Below are 19,531 nucleotides of genomic sequence, written 5' to 3'. Positions count from 1 at the left end.
ACAGAGGGAGAGACAGCGATGGATGGGCGAGAGAATGGGAATGGGAATGGAAGCTGTTAATTAGGTTAGGGCAGGGGTTAGTTTTTTGTCGTCCCGTGACTTTCCTTTCCATCATTCAGCATATACTATACATATAGTCTATATAATAATTCATAGATTGTCATATTCGCATTCGTGTGGGCTCCCATTCGAATGCCAACGAATACGAATGCAATTCTCTTCTTCTTCTTCTCTATAACAGTTAACTAACTAGGCTGGCTGTCCATTCATTCTATTCTATTCTATTCTATTCGTTCGTTCGTTCATTCATTCATTCATTCTTCACCAAATCTTATACCTCTTTACCCTTTCTTCTTCTTTCCTTTGTGTATTGTGGCATGAATTTATATCATCCATCGATCAAAAGTGACAAGTCTCGCCTACCAAAAGGGAATGCTAGTAGTCGGTTGCCCAAATTATCAAAACACACTACACATACCTTGACATTGTATCAAAACTCGAGGGAGAACTCATATTACACATCGCTCGCATATGTCATGCTTACTCGGAAAGAAATGCTGATTTGATTTGGTGGTGGTTATTGGGTGTACTCCAAGGTTTGCATATGTACTCCCGAGTCCCTACGTGTCCATTTCATGATCTAAAAAACTCTTACTTGAGTCAACTCGCTTTCCTTTATGACCTGAAGGGGGATAAGAAGACCCCAACCCCCACTTTATAAAGAACGCTAATTTTGTGGCTTGATTATCAAAATAACCGTATTCATTCTCAATTGAAACTCTAGCCAAGTCCATTATATGAGTTTGGTTCTAATGTGACCGGATTCTCCAATTTCCTTACACCTAAAGAATGTAGGTCCAACTCCAATTTGAGGTTATGATGATTGATTGTGCATTTGTTTAGATGTAAAGGTCCAAGTCCACATGGTCACACATGCAAACACAATGGTGGTTATCATCTCTGCAATCTACTGGGGTCAACAAAAATCTCGTTGTGTCAAGTGATTACGAAACATAGACTAACTCACTAGGCCATAGTCTCACTACAAAAGATCAAACTCTTTGGAATGGAGAAAACATACAATGTTGAAGTAAAGCCACCACCTTTGTACCCTCAAGGGTCAAGACTCTATGTTTTTTTAAAATTCTCACACATTCAATACTCCCAATAGATAATGGCAATAAAACACATCAATTTAAATGGACAGCAACAATTCTGGAGGCAATATTTCACAATATGTACACAATCCGCAAGAAGCACACTAATTAGGACACATCTGTCATAGAGGTTTTAGGCTGGTGTCTATCTGCAGCAGTAAAAATACTTAGGGGTAAAAAAAGGTGATCTATGCAATGGATGGTTTAAACTTTAGAGTATATACTTTGGGATTCATGTGCAATCTGCATCATCAGATCAATGTAGACTAGTAAAAGTGCATATCATAGGCTTGTTTTTTTTACCAGGTTAATATATTGTCGTATCTGTATTCTAACACAGCCGGCTATAATGATCGATCTAACCTGCTAAATAGCGTCTAAACAATAGGTATATATATATATATATATTTCAATCCGGCCAACACAATTATTGCAAATTGCAATCTATTCAAACCTGCAAGTGAATGATGATAATAATATCATTTCGGCAAAGATCTATTTCGTTGTACATATGTGTTTCCTTTTATTAAAAGCTTAAACCCTTGCTACCCCCTAATTATTATTTGGTAGCAAATAGATATCATTCAGAATAAAATATCATATCCTTCACTGATTACTTGAAGGACACACCAATTCCCTAAAATATCATATCCTTCATTGATTACTTGATCACAACAGGACGAAACATTAGACTTTATGGAAAACTAAATATGTAAATGATTTAAATATTTTCTTCATCTTGTATATTAAACTCATTGGCCACAAAAATCCATGGAGTAACGCTTTTCTGTTGTCGATATGAAGATGCAGTGGAAGAAGGAGCAGAATAACAAGGCTAATCTGCTGTAGAAGGTTTCCATGAAATGAAATGAAATGACGGTGATCTAATGATAGCACTAACTATAAATCTCAATCCAGCTTGGGGCTGTAGTGCTTTTCCACGACTACTTCTCGAGATACTGGCGCTATATATCTATGCGCTACAACGGTTGAAAATAGGAGTAAATGATGAATGAGTGAGTCGAGTGAGGATCCACCTCTGAAACAGGCTTTTCAAAAACCACCATGTTATCAGAAAGCAGAAAATTTGTTTGTTCCTTGCTGAAATGCCTGTTCCTTCTAAATTCAGCAGGAAGCATCCCCTCTGCCTCTTATCATTGCTTGTTTAGAACAATCTGTATATATCTACAATGTACATGTGTCATCTACTTTCACGAATCCCACTTTTTAGTAGTCTGTGGAAGATCAATCCATCCATTTTGATGGTAATGCCATAGAGAAGGTAAGCTGAGATCCGAAATGGTGGATGAGGGACGCATTTAGGACAGGAAGCATCATCATCACCTACAGTAAACAATATATCAGTATACCATAAATTACTATCTATCTCTACAGTAGTGTTCAACAGAGTTAGATCAATTGCATAAAGCACGGCAGCTCGAAACATGCCATATGACTTGTGAATTCAGTAGCTTCCTCGCCTAAGACAGCACGCACATCAAGAGCTGCAGCAATACAAAGTTACTGTAGATCCATTTCTATGTTTGCGGAGCATAGTGTTAAGTTTGAACAGTAGAATTCACGTTTGATGAAAGGCCGATTAAGAAAGGCACAGAAGAAGGGTGCAGGTTTTGATGAAAGGCAAATGCAGAAAGCTGTAAGTTTGACGGAAGGCGGATACAAAATATTGTGTGTCTGATTTGACGAAAGGTACACTGACAATGCTGCAGATTTGATGAAATACAGTAGAAAGCCTTACAATTAGTGAAAGACAGTCAGCTTTCCAAAAGTGACCGGAATGTGCGTTAAATTGACTAGCAGAGAGCAGGATTAACAAAACATAATTGTTAGGCAGAACACATCAGGATTTTATAGTAGCGTACAGAGTGGTTTCGGTTGGATGAGCAGTAGAAGAAAGACCGATGTTTGATGTGTTGCATACAGAAAGTCGTAAGCTCATGAACCGTTTGAATAGCAGTGAGAGAAACTTAGTTTTAACAAAAGAATCAAATTTGGAAAACAGACCTGTAGTTTTAAGATACAGACCTTAGGGGATCCATATTCAGAAGTTTTCTCAAAATTTTGGTTGCAGAGACAGCATCTGGTACATTTCCTGATAAAATTACTTCTGGCGAGGGGAATGCATGTTTGTGTTCAAGACTCTCATGGAAATATTGATCATCACAGGAAACTGTGGACGTCTTGATGATGGAGAAGGTCGGCAATGGAAGGGAGCTCGGGGGTGGAGAGTTGAAGAAGGAAGGCCCGGCCCACCTCTCTTCGCTGCTGCTACTTTTCTCTGACAGCGCATCTTCATCGCAGCTAATTTCTTTCACGTCCTCTAAACTTCGAGAAGGATTACAACCTGACGACATTTCCCTGTCATTCACATGGTTTGATGTCTTAATTCTTCTATTACTGTGCGTGTTTTCCTTTGAACGTCTATTACGATCTGGTTCGGTTTTCCTATAAACTTCTGTACCGTCATACTCGCTGTGGATCGACTCTCTCTTTGACGGCTTCGAGTTACATTTCGCAGTCTCAACGTCTATATAATGCGTTCTCTTCCTCGGGTGAAAGCTTTGGTTTCGCATCTTATTTTTGCAGGCATGAGAATGGGAACTTTTCACCTGAGACTTTGGATAGGCTGATTCCTGTGGCAGACTGCCATGGATTGATGATCGGATAATAGAAGACCTGCAACTATTTCGATTTGTATTGCCCGGGGAGATCAAGTCAGAAAAAGAAATAGAAGAGAGAGGGGGTGCAGGAGGTAAAAACGACGCTTGCAGCGGGCATCTCTGGTAACTGCTATGCTGGAGGGAACAAGGAGATGGAAACTCTGCACAAAGCGGCAACTGCGCATTAGCAAAGAAAGAATGTTGAGAATGTACAGATCCAAGGAGACTGTTGTCTGGTAAAGGAAGCAATCCGCCATGGAAACCAGATTTCGGGAATGCTAGACCTCGCGGAGCATTTGAAGAATCGGTGGCAAAACCAGGCAAGCGATACGCAAGCATTTGATGATGATGATGATGATGATGATGATGAAGATTAAGAAGATGTTGGTGTAGCTTCGCAGCGGCAATAGCAGGTAGCGAATTGGTGGTGCTAGGAATGGCGGCGGAGTAGAATCGCCTGTTCTTCTTCTTCTGCGGAGGAGGAAGAGGAGGAGGAGGAGGCGATGGCAGGCAATCTTGAGGAGAAAGAACGGCGGTTCCCATCAGAAAGCAGAGAAAGAACGGCGGAACGTGGGCCAAGCCGCAAGCCAAGCCGCAAAATCAAGCCGTTTCCGTCTGCGGCTCTCTCTCTCTCTCTCTCTATCTCTCAATGCATGCAATGCAATACAGAGAGCGCGAGCGAACGAGAGACACAGAGAGAGAGAGAGAGAGAGAGAGTCGTTTTCTGTGGAGGTATGTATGTATGTATGTGTGTTATGTATGTATGTATGGAAGTATGTAAGTATGTATGTATGTATGTATAATAAATACTCTCTCTCTCTCTCTCTCAATGCATGCAATGAAATACAGAGAGCGCGAGCGAACGAGAGACACAGAGAGAGAGAGAGAGAGAGAGAGAGAGAGAGAGAGAGAGTCGTTTTCTGGGGAGGTATGTATGTATGTATGTATGTATGTATAATAAATATGACATAATAACAACGTAACTGACAAATTTGAAGGGACTGGTGTAAACGGCTCCCCTCGCGTGTTCCCATTTGCCCACCCATTCGGGCCCTTTTCACACTCACTACCTAATAACCTCTGAAGACCGAAACCAACCAACCCATTATGTTTAAGTCCTACGAATCGTTGGCAACGGTTCGGTTTCGGCTTTACCTGGTTCGGCCTTGTCCAAACCAAACCGGGTTGAGCCCTTAATCGGTTCGGGAGTTTCCAAACTTGAACCAAACCGGTTCAAGCTACATCGGTTTCGGGACCGCTTCACCTAAGCTGATTAAAGCCTAAACCGGTTAGGCCCTTAATCGGTTTGGGAGTTTCCAAACTTGAACCGAACCGGTTCAGGCTACACCGGTTTAGGAACCGCTTTACCTAAGCCGATTAAGCCTTACCTGGTTTGGGTCACAAGCACTCTTGCAACAAATGTCATATCGAGATACATTGGTCACAGAAATCCATACACGCATTGGGTTGTAAATGAGCTTCTTCGTAATTTCAATGCAAACCACATTTGTAGTTATTGAGCCGACAAGGTGCGTGATTATGTTACGAAGGAAGAGTATATCACTTGAACCTAGCCTAAGGCTATGTTTACTTACCATTTGTGTGCATACTTAGTTGCAAAGGATGCAAGTAGGGATTGAGAACGGTTCGGTTTGGCCTTGTTGAAACCAAATTGGTTAAGCCTTTAACTGGTTTGGGAGTTTCCAAACTTGAATTGAATCGATTCCTAAACTGGTTAAGGTTAATTGGTTTAGCCAAATCGGTTAAGCCTAAAATGGTTTAGCCACGCTGTACAAGCCTTAACCAGTTTGGAATTTGGTTTGGTTCGGCTTGAGCCATCCCAAACCGAGCTCAAACTAGTTAAGGAAGCTCAAGTCTAACCAAATTGTTTAACAGTTTGGTTCTGGCTTGAGCCGAATCCATTGCCGATTCTTAGACGCAAGGAAGTTGTAATACCTAACCAAGTGCCTTTTTCCAAGCGCCATTTAATGGGACAAATAGTGTGGATAGGATGATTCCTAAAAGACAAAATATCAACATTGCACATTGTAAAGTAAAATTTCGAATTAAGGCTAAGGCCAAATAGTCTCCCCCTATGATTGCAAGATTGGGAGAGCATTTGGATGAGTTGGGTCTCAAAACATTGTTCATTTGGTGTACCATATGACTAATCTTGTTGGTTAGTGTGTGAAATCCAATTATCAATGCACATTTAGGGTTGGCGCATACAATCATACATGAGTTTTGGCAACGAATCCGAGCTTAAACTTCATCAAACAAACATTCTTCTTTTTTAGATTAAAACCAGCGTGCGCAACTACATAACATCAAACTATCTTGGGTGTGAAATGGGAATAAACAATCATGCCATCAATGGATAAATAACTATATCAACAACTTGACTCAACATAAACTCACACCATGGTGCATTAAGAATAAGAGATTCTCTGGACTAGATAGGCTCAAACAAGAAGTTAAGGTTAGTTAGCCACCATTATAAAACTTTTATCCTTTACATTATTGTATTAATTTATATAATAGTTGCTTATACTATTATTTCTATTTCAATACAATTACTCATTATCCGAAAACAATGCCTTTTCAAAGTGGTCTAGAATTTAGGACCCATGCACAATTTCTATTGACTCATTGGTCGAGCCCTCAACCCTAAACCCTAAATGGCTCGGTTCGGCTTGAGCCTTGCCAAACCGGTTAAGGAGGCTCAAGCCTGAACCGAACCAATAAACCGGTTAAGGAGGGAAGCATTGTGCATTGTGGCGTGGTGTTGGTTGTCTTTGTTTTAACGCAAGACATATTTTATTTTATTTTTTTTACTTCGTGAACACACATTTTACAGTATATATGTCTTTGTACTCCTTCTCTGCAACAGACAGAAACGTATGTAGAACAATCCGGAAGAAAAAACAGAAGATTGCAGGGGGTGATGGATGGACCGCCTTCATAAGTTTACAGCCACTGTAATCCACGATTTCGAGTACGCTCTCTCTCTCTCTCTCTCTCAATATGTTTTTTTAACTGTAGAACATGTTTTTTTTTTATTACTAGAACCATTTAGCTTTAGCTCTATTTTATTTTATTTTGATTTTATTTTTTCTTTCGCTGAATGGGTAAATACCCTATTTTTGTTGTAAATCAATTGTCTCATGGGCCAAATTTGGCCTTAGAAGACGTTAATATATCTTTCTTTCTTTCTCGCTCCATTTTTTTTTGCGATTCCTGGTTTTCTCTAGTTCTCTGTAATCATTTCAAGTTTTATGAATGCCGAGTTATTTGTTTGGAGATATCCTGGGATACTCTGCCTTCAGTTTTCATGTCTCCCAAATCTATACATTTGAAAGGGTTTGGAGATGGATGGGGGGGGGGGGGGGAGAAGATATGAAATGTGACAAATTTATTTTCCAGCAAATTCAAGTGGTTGATGTGCTTGGGTCTCAAATCCATTCCTGGAGACTTGAATCCAGAACTTTATTGATACGAAGCTCATCCATTACTAGGATCGATTTGAACGCAACATCATCTCTCTCTCTCTCTCTCTATATATATATATATATTTGTATTTGTAGAGCAAGCTGATGGGAAATTGACTAATGTTTTTGGGACGTCTAATGAAAGTCTCTTTTTAGGATGTAGAGAAGAAATATTTTGTTTCATTTTTTGCATGATTGTGATCTCGTTTGAGATTATCTTTCCTCTCATTCTCTTTGATTTTGGTTGCAGCTGGACTGAAGCGCAGGTTACACAGAAATACCGGCGGATAGCAAGACTGCTTCTGGTTGTACTAGTTGTATTTGCTTTTCTTGCGGCAACTCTCACGCTTGCCCTTCGACAACCCAGTATTCGAACAGACTTGAAGACAGGCATTGATGTTACTGCCAAACTCTCGGTCTTGGTCACCCGTGGCCTCACAACGATCTCGAATGACTCGCATCTCCCCTTCATCTGCCCTTGCTCCGAACCTGAAAACAGCTGGTGCTCTTACACTACATTCTACCTTCTTTACCCTCAACAGGTTTGACATTTTTTATACCCTTATGTAGGAATCGATGAATTCTAATTTAAACACTTTTTATAAAATCTCACATACAAAAATGTGGTCGCGCATTAGTTAGCTATCTATCTATGTTTGAGGGTTATGGATTTTATATGTTTTCATTTATCTGAGAGATTAAGGAGTAGCTTTTCTGTAATCCTTACTCACCCATTACTCTTTCTTTTGGTGAATGTGAAATCGTTGATGCCATGTAGAGAAACATCGAAAAGTTATAAGAGAGCATAGGTTTAATCTTCCCCCATGAATCTTAATGTCTTTATATAAGTGGTTCCTGAATGCATAATTTGGTGTAAAAAGTTTCTGTTTCTCCACTAGAAAATGTAAAGCTTGGAAAATAGTAGATACATGAAGGGAGTCATTAAAGTATTTACACACGGGAAAATCAAGATGTGTTTAATGTTTAATTGTAGAGGCAGATTTTCCGCCTTTATAATCTGTTGTGCTTTCTTTTTTGAGATATGTATCAGCCAGTGATTATGCCTCTTTGTTCTCCACCTCAGGACTGGCAAGAGCAGGCTGCCAGTTATAAGCAGCCTTTGATCAATGCCTATTATTTTTCCATTGTCACTACGAACCATCAATGGGGCTTAAAAGTATACATCACCTGTCTTCCTCTTCCCTCATAGAAAGACACTATAGTTGCCATATTCTCAGACAGAACCTCCTGGAGCTTTCAGCTGTCTTCCTCTTATGTTCTTTTAACCGAGAGTGTTCAGCTTCCTTTCGATTTCTTGGTATGGTTGGGGCTTCTTTTTTATCAGAGATTATTCTTGCTTCCCCTTGTCTCTTATTAATTAGTTCTGCTCCTCGGCGTCTTCCATTGCATACATATCACACACACCTTAGCGAGATTTCTACCAAGGCTTCTGTCCTTCCTAGGTTGGAAACAAGGGCAAAGTCTCCATTACAAAAGAAATAACGCAAATTAACTAAGGAGAAACCAAAATTTCAGAAACATTTAAACCATGAGTAGCTGCTATTTGGAAAGTATATAAGTATTAATCATTAGATGTTGGAACCGATAAGGTTGAAATCCTTAGGTAAATTCAGGAATTACAGTAGGCTATGAAAGAACATATATAAAATATGCATGACAACCAAAGAGTAGTTCAGAAACCACTTCAATATACCCGACCAATAAGGCAGAGTTGCAAAGACAGCCTCACAAACAGACCATAGCTAGCACCACTATAGGGCTAGAGAGATTTGGTAATGTTGGGAGAAACCCACCCGACTGATGTATTAAATTGGTTGTCTGCTCACTGTTAAACTAGTGTACATTTTGTGAAAATGTTGCATTACTGATTTGTATTTGAAACAATGATAAGTATTGGCCTTATTACTTGCTAAGATTATGAATGTTCACGGCATCGTCATGATTCAACAACTGCCCATTGATACAAAGACAAACTATGCTGGTGTAGCTAATGAGTTTTGCGGAGGTAATATCTCATATTAATTGGTTCAAACAGAGTAAATTTATTTCACAAATAAACCAGAAATGACTTTGATTGGGTTTGGTAGATAAGTCTGGGGATACATGTCACAGTGTGATGGACTACACACTGTGTGCAGATGATGTTGCACACACAAATATGTTTACTGCAAATTTGTTAAGCTTTGCCACTCTTTATGATGATGTGGGTAAAGAGATTGAAGGTAAAACCTTTCTGGACTAGCAGAGATACAAAGAACCATTGCTATTTATAATGACAATTTCATTATAATTGGAAAGATGCATATAATACATGTTCAATTTGACGTGTTCCCTGATTTCTTTTAATGGTTGTCCACTATTTTTCTATGATAGGGACCATAATGGCTGCCACATCACGGACATTAGGGCCTAATGGTACGGCAAATGTTGATAATCGAACATTAACAGTGGCAGCCTTAATAACAAAAATGGCAAGTCAATTCCGAATTAATACTTCCAGCTCAGTGTTGGACTTTTGGAATGTAAGCAAGGTAATTTTATGAAGTCTATGAAATATTAAAGAACAAAAACCAAAATGATATAATATCATATGAAGTAAATTAATGAGCAATATTTTGCGTATCACATGATTCTGTTTTACAGTAAACTCTTGCTTCAAATGATATACACATACATCAAATCTATAATTTGATAATTGGAATTTATACACATGCATATGCAAGTCCATATTGCAATCCATGAACTCCTGCACAATAAATCTGTACAAGAATTCCAAAATGAAAGTTTTAAGTGTGTAAAATCTATTTTAAATTCTCATTGCATCTTGATAAATTCTTAGGAAGGCACACAACTTGTTGAATTTGATTTATTCTCTTTTGTACGAAGCGTTTACATTACCCAAAACTATTAGATTGTAATAATATTAGATGTAGAATTCTTTTGATAATATAACATGCATAACATAATGTTAATGTGTAGAATTCCCTTTTGTAAGACGCATTTACACTACCCAAAACTATTAGATTGTAATCATATTAGATGTAGAATTCTCTTGATAACATAATATGCATAACATAATGTTAATGTCTAGAATCAAAGTTTCTGCTTCCAATTTACTTAAAGTTGAATGGTGAAAGTTAATCGAGGATATGTTGGCCTCTAGAATGTTCTGAAAGATGCAAGGTCGAATTATAAGGATGTGGAAGACTTACCACAGGGGTTGGGATTAAGAATGTTTGTAAATTGGACCCGATATATGGAGCTGTGCAATCCAAGCTTTTGCATCGTCATCTCGCACACCACCTTTTTTTATCGGTTGCTTCAAACCCTTGCTCAAGCAGGTGGCATGTATGCAGTCATCATTCTTGTTGCCCGCAGTGGTGTTTGGCCTATTATTAGTTGGTTTTGTTCCAGCAGCCCATTAAACAACAATGAAAACAACAATGAAATTGGAGAGTTGGAGATCTTAAGAGGAGAAAATACTCATACATGAAAAGCAATTGATAACAAAATGGAGAAAAATAAATGAAAAATGCAAGTCATCTTGTAAACATTAAATGGCGATGAAATTTTACGTAAACATGGTTTCATGCAACCCATAAAACCATGAGGTTATTAACTAAATTAAAAGACAGATATACATTCAATAGTAATGAGTTCTAATAAAGTTAATAGTAACATCAAAACATGAATATGCAAACAATATATCTGGCTCATTCAATGCCACATTTTTCAAAATGTTGTAATGGAGTTATGTCCTTAGACTATATGTGTAATGTTGTATGCATGTCAAAACCATGCAACGTCCTTTGGAGGATGAATTGTCAATCCTTGAGTTTATGTACAGTAATGCAATGCATGCATGTTAATGTAAATTACAATCACTTGTTTAGATGTTTAGTCTCATCATTTGTCTTTATATACTCAAACATCCGTGGGCAAATATGACTATTGAACTTTGAATTTCCACGACAGACACTTGCAATGGGGAATTGCAATAATGACTCCTAAACATTTAGGCTAATTTGGGAGCTTTTATCATACTCTTAGTGTGTAAAGGCGTAATCACATTATCCACAACTATTTGTTTCTAAATGCTTCACACCCTTCATCAAATATGAGAATTAAACTTTGAATTGTCATCAAAGTGGGTAATCCATCAACTCATATAATGGGGCACAAGCCTTTAGGCTAATTTTAGAGCTATCTCTTACATTAAAACTTCAAGACAAAGCTTTGGCTTTACAAAGTGTCAATTAGGTACATATGTTGATTCTGCTCCACCACATATGTTTTGTAATGCACAACAGTTCCTCCATCTTGCTTCAACATGGAGAATAGTACATTGTTTTGTTCGTATCTTAAGGAAACCCAAAGCTCAATGTACCTCGAAACTTTCTATTCTTTTGAGTAGCAAATTATTGTACACATTTCATGGTTTATATTTCTTTTGAGTTTTCACAAAAATAAAGTTCAATTTTAAGGTGCAACTCCCCCGCAAATGATCACACACACACACACAAACAAACAAACAATCACCATTACTATATTAATACATGTTAGAGCCCATCTTGCTCAATACAATGCTTCGTATTTAAATAGATTAAACTATTCTTGAATTTCTATCATCATCAAAGTGTGCACTCTTGATGGAGACATTCATTAGTAAAGTTCTTGAACATCGAAAGTTGCCATTCACTTTCACATTGTCGCATGAACATTTGTGTGCTACTTCAATTGGACCACAAGTGACATGAATAAGGAAAGATGTGAGGCTACTGAAGAGTTATTTAACTAAAAAGATACATTGACTTAGTGTATTGTGTGTGAGAAGATTAGGGATTTGATTAGGTTAACACTCTTCTTTGCTTCCACCTTTGGTGATCCCTTACGCGAACTGAGCAAACCCTAAAGTCAACCTCTCCACCACCAAAGTAGATGGAGGTTTTGGACAACCTACAACTTGCAAGCAATGTTCAGAATGACTACCATTTGTGTGCAAATCTATTCGAGTACTACTTCAAGGAGAGATGAATGAGACTTGGCAAGCTTATTGGATGTAACAGGCATATGCTATGGATGAGAATGCTCGAGAGAGACACGAGCCTAGTTAGAGCAAAGTGTCTCAAAGAATGTGGAGAGACCAACTTCTAGAACTAACCAATGGGGTGTCTCAAATCGAATCGCCCAAATAGGATTCTGTGATGTTAATATAATCACAAGATTCACCAAATTACATCCAATATAATGGGGTATTAGAGACTTTGCAACTACCTCTAAATGCAAACAAGAAGGGTTGGATATACTATACCACCCACATTCATAGCCATAATCAGCCCAAATGTTGACAATAGTCCACCACATGTACTCTTCTCTTGTTCCTTGGGATAGCACCCATTTAAGCTCATTCTCTTTCGATTTGCATTCCTCCTCTTCTTTTAGGGTAGAGAGGATGAACACATTTTGCTTTGCAATAGGGCTGTGAACCAGTCAACTAACTGCATTCATTCTGCATAAAGAGGATTGATTGCCAATCTGAAGCTGCTATCATTCTCTGAGTCTTTATTATCAAACAATGATAGATCGAGATACAAACCTGAAATGATGCAAATATTTCTGCTGTGTGATTCTAGAACCAGTTTTAATTCTAGCACTATATACTCTCTTTTTTAAACCTATAAATTGCATTTCAAGTCTTACTAACAAAAGCATCCAGAAAAAGGCCATTTATTCCCCCATGACTAGCCAAATACATACTATGAAAGAATTTGGAAATCGGATTACAACCAATGAGATACTCATTAAATACTGTTTACAATTCTCTGATGAATGGATGGATGCTTGGCTTCCCATTTGCTGCTTGAACAATATTTAGCTTAAAAAGCATAAAACTTGGGAAGTTACAGACATGATATTTTAGCTCACAAATTCATGTACAAAAGAAATTTTCATGGACTAAAACCAAAATGGCCTTTTTAACTATATTCTTCAAATCCAAATTCTTTCCCCTTTTGAGCTGCTGATCTGCTGATACATACATAACATACATATACACATACATACATACATACATACATACATAACATAGATACTGATACACACATACATACACGGAAAACCTCTCCTTTGTCTTACTTTTTGTATTGATTCATTTCAGACATAAAAACTTAAAAAATAAATTAAAAACTCAGGACTAAATGATGAAAAGAAAAACACCAAAAGAAACATTTTGCGTTCTATATATTCTTTTCCCATTTTATTTTATTCTTTTGTCCGGACATCAGAAAACGGCACGGCTCAGGTGGCTCCACGTGGCTAACAATCGGCAACGGTTCGGTTCGGTTCGGTTTTAGAGGGTCCAAACTGAACCAGTTTGGGACCGAACCGTTTAAACTTTTTGAAACCTGAACCGAACCGAACCAAACCACAAACCGTTAAACCGCGGTTTCGTGGTTCGGTTTCGGTTTTCAACATAGGTCAAATTTTCCAAAAGAAAATATACTTCTATTAGTTTTTAGAAAAGTCATAAAAACTACAGCATACAAAATTTTCCCCATACTCGTCTTTATAAGATGATGGTTGAGGAAACAAAACTTTGAACTCCAAAATAGAGGAAAATAGACAACTAATCTGAAAATTATTCTATAAACAGCTTCCAAGCTATTCCATATTGCTACCACAAGCTTCCAAGGTAGAGAACAATGTATTCCATGCCTCTACATCTCAGTTTTGAAGTTGATCATACATTCTGTGCTTCTTCAAGAAAACCACGTTCCTTATGCATGTCTGTAAACACATCAATCATCATCTTGCTTCCTCTTTCCACATTTGGTTACCATCAAATTCCAACGTCTGTAAACACAAACCTAATGCCTCCTCTTTCCACCTCAGTCATGCTGCTTGTTACCACCCATTTCCAAGTGAACCAGTTGAAGGGTTTTCCTTTGCCAATGCTCCAAACAAATACAATATGAGGAGTAGCATAAAATCCATGAGCTGGAAATATCAAGCACTCGCCAACTTTGCAACTGATGAAATCGTTCCCTTCTTAGCCACCGTCTTCATAATTTATAATTTATAATATTTTTTTTAATTTTTTTTTTAAGATGTTGCTAAAATGTGAGAATAAGGTCTAAAAATGAAAAGATTGTTTAAAAACAATTTTTTAAAAATTTTAAAATAAATAAAAATAAAAATCGTTAAACCGTTTGAACCGCGATTTTTGATTGTTGAAACTGAACCGAGCCGTTAATAAAAACCTAAACGTGAACCGAACCGTTGAAACTGTTAAACCGCGGTTTAGCGGTTCGGTTCGGTTCAAACGGAACCGTTGCCGATTGTTACACGTGGCAAGCAATCATTGGGTCCAAGGCTGGCCTTGCGATCAGACAAGACCTCCCACGTGTCAAACTCAAACTCAAACTCAAACTCAGGTGGAGACGCAAATGATTTTAAATTGGGCCAAAACGCAAACTAATTGGGCCAAACGCAAATGGTAAATGCGTTTGGAACATTTGGCCCCTCCCCCCAATTTTAAATCCTGCAAACCCCTAACCCTAACCCTAACCCTAACCCTAATTCCCGAATTCATTCTTAAAAGCCTCCTCCTATTCTCAGAAAAAGCACCACAAGCTCTTTCCCTCAATCCCTCAGCCCTGCGTCCATTCCATCCCAGCCCATCTAGCACCATTAAATCCTGCAAACCCCTAACCCTAACCCTAACTCTAACCCTAACCCTAATTCCCGAATTCGGCCTTACCAGCCAACTATTCTCCAAAAAAAAAAGCACCACAAGCTCTCTCCCTCAATCCCTCAGCCCTGCGTCCATTCCATTCCAGCCCATCTAGCACCATTAAATCCTGCAAACCCCTAACCCTAACCCTAACCCTAATTCCCGAATTCGGCCTTACCAGCCTACTATTCTCCAAAAAAAAAAGCACCACCTCTCTCTCTCTCTCTCTCTCTCTCCTTTGCGTCCATTGCATTCCATCAAATCCAATCTATTCTATGGATATGCACCTACCAACCCTCCATTGCTCCTCCTCCTCCATTGCTGTCAATCGGCAACGGTTCGGTTTGGTTTGAACCGAACCGAACCTCTAAACCAAGAGGTTACAGCAATTGAGCAGCAAATAATGAAGCATGCTGCAGGTCCACCCCAGACTTCTGCTCCAATCTTGGTGGACCTCCTACAGAAGCTTCAGCCACTCATCCTGCTCCACAAGGATGCCTACATTCTCAGAGACACCTGCATCGGCAAGACCACCTACGAATTGACCAAACACCCTTCTCCCGCCATCGCCTCCCTCGCCAAAGCCCTCATCTCTGCCTGGAAGAAGCTCCTCCACCATCACAGCAGCAGCAGCTATGAAGAGAAGATTCAAAGAACCAAGCGGAAGCTCGCTGTAGGTTACGAGCGAGAGCTTTTGGCGAAGAGGCAACGCACCATTTGCCTCCTCCGGCCAGAAGAACTACCGCGCCCGCAATCGCAATCGGGTCATCATCACCACAAGCAGCAACATACACTTAGGAAATGGAGGAATGCCAAACCCAATATACTCCGTCGGATGCGGATCGCTGCTGCATTATCTTCTTCGAAGGAAAAGAAGCAACTACAACAGCATAGGGGCATGATTACCACTACCCAAAGGCAGGAAATGAATTTAAGGAGTTTGCCGCCGCTCGACAGCATTAAATCCAACAATTACAAGATCATTAATCGAAGATAGTTCATTATTTGATGAAGTTTCTTTCATTACTTGACTCTTAAGCATCTAGCATTGTAACTAATGATTTGCTACCATCTTATATCTTTTGGCTTCTAATCCGATGATCATTCATTAACAAATCGTATGTCTCGACAATTAACTTGCTTATGATCTCTTTGTCTCCGACTCTCAATCTAACATTTATAATTATTTGTTCATGAAGTATATGGGGTATGTGATTACGATTACTTCTTGAAAAATCTGAAGCCCCATTGTATGAGAAGCTCACATGTTGAGCAGAAATGCGATTACATGAAATTAGTGCGCCGTATAATTTAGACAATTTTATGAACAAGAGAGCTTGCAAAGGCTTGGCACTTTATGTAATCCTCCTAAGTCACAATTTTCCACATATGTAATGTTTTTTAGTAATTTCTTGTTGGATGGTAGGACGATTGAGTCAATCTCCCTGTATCAGTAACTATTTGTTGTATCGCTCTTTTTCACATTGATCACTAAGGTAAATTCAATACTCTACATTTTTAGGTTCTCTTTCGTTTCCACCAAAAACTCAGTTTCTTAGTATCCTCAGGTTATGGTGAGGCAAATGAACCAACCATCCCCAACATTAAACTTGAGGGTTGCATTGACTCCTTCAACACAGCTTCTTCTTCCTAACGACAATCTGTTTTCTCAACACTCTTTCTTTCCTAAATTTCTAAGAGACACATTTCCACATGTTTTTGGATCTAAGCTTTCCTCCCAACCCTGACAGTTTTCTCAGGAATAGGTTTATCCTACCATGTCCCAGAAGCTCATGAAAAAACATGCTTCTATTTCCTTCTTTGTATTACCGAATCCATGGTGATCAATCACTACATAGACTGCCATGATCCATGACATTGTGACTGACACATTGCATCCATTATTGCTCAAATCCTTGGAATCTTTCCTGAACCTGAAATTCCCATGATGATGATGATGATGATGATGATCAAAGAAACGATTCAAGCGATGGAGAACCCCCCACCCTTGAATTTCAAATTTGGGGACAAATTTTCAAATATGTGGAATGTGATGTGATATGGTTATGCTTGCTTTCACACACTATCTGGCTTCCTTATATAATGTTCTTCCTTATGACGTGTGTGTGGCTTTGTATGTGTGTCTATGTATATGTCTTATCACGAAACCAAGATTTCCGGAACTCACATAACCACAAACACGATGTTCAATGTGATGCCAAAGCTCGCATAACCAACACTTCCGGTGCTTCATCAAATGTGCCTGACTAGCTATGGAGGCATCACCTTGGTCTATTATCAAGATGTAGGAATGCACATGAGTTCAAGGAATCAATCATCTAAGAGTGATCTATGGTCATCAAGGTGTAGGAATGCATGGGTTCAAGGAATCCATCATCTAAGAGTGATCTAAGGTCATCAAGATGTAGGAATGCATGTGTTCAAGGCCATCCTCTTAGAGTGATCTAAGGTCCACTATTTATTGTGCCTTGCATCAATGTAGGAGAGGAAAACATTTTTATTTGACATACTTCACAAAGAATCCTTAACTACTTTGTTATATCTACTGTACACTTAATACAAAAAGTACCTCTTCATACACTTATAACAAGGGCACATAATCTCCAACAAAATAAAAGGTGTTCACACGAGTGTGTGGTTTCGCTACGATTTACTCCAACATGCCCCATGAAGCTCAATTCTGTTATACCATCGTATAGATGATAAGCTGGACTTGCTCGAATCCATCCTACCTCCCATCTCTCGTTCAACTCCTAACTGAGAACCATGACTCACCCCCATCAAGTAGATGGTGTCAATGGTCATCCAATACTCCAACATTTCAATAATATAGATTGTCCCCATTCCAGTGGTCATCTTGTCCATTCCAGTGGTCATCTTGTCGCTGGCTATATAGTTCAGTGATTGGTCACTCGTATCAATTCCCACTTCAATTTGAGGATGAGCTTGCCATCACATTAAAATCGACAAGTCCGTGAGCTTGTTGATCTCCATTCATATTAGTTTATGTTCGAACCTTACTGCCACTCATCATTAGCGATAAACTTTGAAAGCAAGCTAGTTGGATGTTTTGCATACAGAAAATACCACTATTTTCCCCACCACTCTTATCTTCCTATGCATATCTTTGTTTTTGGGCTACCCCAGGTCACAATTCTGTGTTTCGAATTGTTTTATGTGGCAAGGTCACACTGAACAAGATCAAAACATGCCAATAGACAAGTAGGTTTGGTATATGTAAAACCTCATATATATCCGGCACATTATATTCATGATGTTAACACATCCTTTAACATGCAATCTTTGTACATATTTTGCGAGACAACACATGATGGGCAAGCTTTGTACATATTTTGCAAGACAACACATGATTGGATCCGAGGAAAACGCATCAATACATGATGAGTCGAAGTTGTTTGTAGATGAATTTAAGGTTACACTTCTCAGAACTTTACCGTTCCTTGCTCCGTTGGTCGAAGGCTGGTAGATATGACACTATTTTGGCAAAGAATGTGCCATAAAACAAGAGCATGACTTGTAGTAATGTAGGAGAGTCTGCATCACAGTCGAGATTGTAGATGCGCAATAAAGATACTAATAATGGCTTATTAACAATATGTGGTTTCAAGAATTTACAAATGAGAAGAGTTTAGTCAGTGTAAGGTGTGGCAAGTCCCAAAGCGGCTGAAATGGACTTGTTTGTCATGACAATTGCTGCCTTCAAAATCGGCAATGCTAGTAATAATGTGAAAGAAATGCTTATTATAATGGAATGGAATGAATCACTGCAGAGATAGATAGATAAATATCGGGTAAGAAAGTGAATTTCCAGCAAAATTTCGAAATTATGGACCAAGAATCCATGAGTGTTTGAATCAAAACCTGTCCTTTTGAAGCAGTAAGCAACTTCAGTGGCATCTCCTAAACCCTCCAGGAAAGAGAAGCATTTTATGAAGGTTGGTTCATTTCTCTACAACAGATCAAAACAAGAATGCACTGTCCAAATTTTTTACTAACATAAAAACAGTATGATGATGAAGATCAGAGAAACCAAAACTATTGAGGCGATGGAGAATCTCCCGCCCTTGGATTTCAAATTGGGGGACAATTTTACAAATATGAGGAATATAATGTCATGTGATATGGTTGCTTGCTTTCACACATTATCTGCTTCTCCAATATGTGGCTTGCTTTTACACACAAAGTATTTGCTTCGGCAATGTCTATGTATATGTCTCATCACGGAATCAAAACATTTCCTCTAGCACTCGCAAATCATGAAGTTTGATTGGATGCCAAAGCATGAAGGTTTAGGGTTTTAGGGTAGGGCCAACTATGGAGTTAAATGGGTCCATCATCAAGATGTAGGAATGCATGCGTGCAGGTGACCAGAACTGTGCATCTCGTATGTGCTAACTTTGTTCTTTCGTT

General features: G+C 38.7%; 3 protein-coding genes across 3 annotated transcripts; 2 read left to right on the top strand and 1 right to left on the bottom strand.

Annotated features, from left to right (window-relative positions):
- Positions 1–2,605: 2,605 nt before the first annotated feature.
- Positions 2,606–4,381, bottom strand: LOC147857339 (uncharacterized). The gene is made up of 2 exons (XM_087328154.1): positions 3,204–4,381; positions 2,606–2,662 (listed from the first exon to the last, which is right to left on the bottom strand). The coding sequence occupies exons 1-2, from the start codon at positions 4,379–4,381 to the stop codon at positions 2,656–2,658; spliced, it is 1,185 nt and encodes a 394-aa protein (XP_087184280.1). The 3' UTR covers positions 2,606–2,655.
- A 2,376-nt stretch (positions 4,382–6,757) lies between these two features.
- Positions 6,758–11,175, top strand: LOC147857338 (uncharacterized). Its single transcript, XM_087328466.1, has 6 exons — positions 6,758–6,833; positions 7,577–7,868; positions 9,262–9,352; positions 9,435–9,569; positions 9,721–9,878; positions 10,511–11,175. The coding sequence occupies exons 1-6, from the start codon at positions 6,787–6,789 to the stop codon at positions 10,838–10,840; spliced, it is 1,053 nt and encodes a 350-aa protein (XP_087184592.1). The 5' UTR covers positions 6,758–6,786; the 3' UTR covers positions 10,841–11,175.
- Positions 11,176–15,449: 4,274 nt separating this feature from the next.
- Positions 15,450–16,076, top strand: LOC147857337 (uncharacterized). The gene has a single exon (XM_087328153.1). The coding sequence runs from the start codon at positions 15,483–15,485 to the stop codon at positions 16,074–16,076; it is 594 nt and encodes a 197-aa protein (XP_087184279.1). The 5' UTR covers positions 15,450–15,482.
- Positions 16,077–19,531: the final 3,455 nt, after the last annotated feature.

This window comes from Azolla caroliniana, unplaced genomic scaffold (genome assembly GCF_043228905.1).
Source record: "Azolla caroliniana isolate FFs.n. ecotype wild unplaced genomic scaffold, voAzoCaro1.0.p SCAF_12, whole genome shotgun sequence".
Taxonomy (NCBI): Eukaryota; Viridiplantae; Streptophyta; class Polypodiopsida; order Salviniales; family Salviniaceae; genus Azolla; species Azolla caroliniana.
Note: the sequence above shows the minus strand (reverse complement) of the source record. Positions and strands in the feature narration are given on the sequence as shown.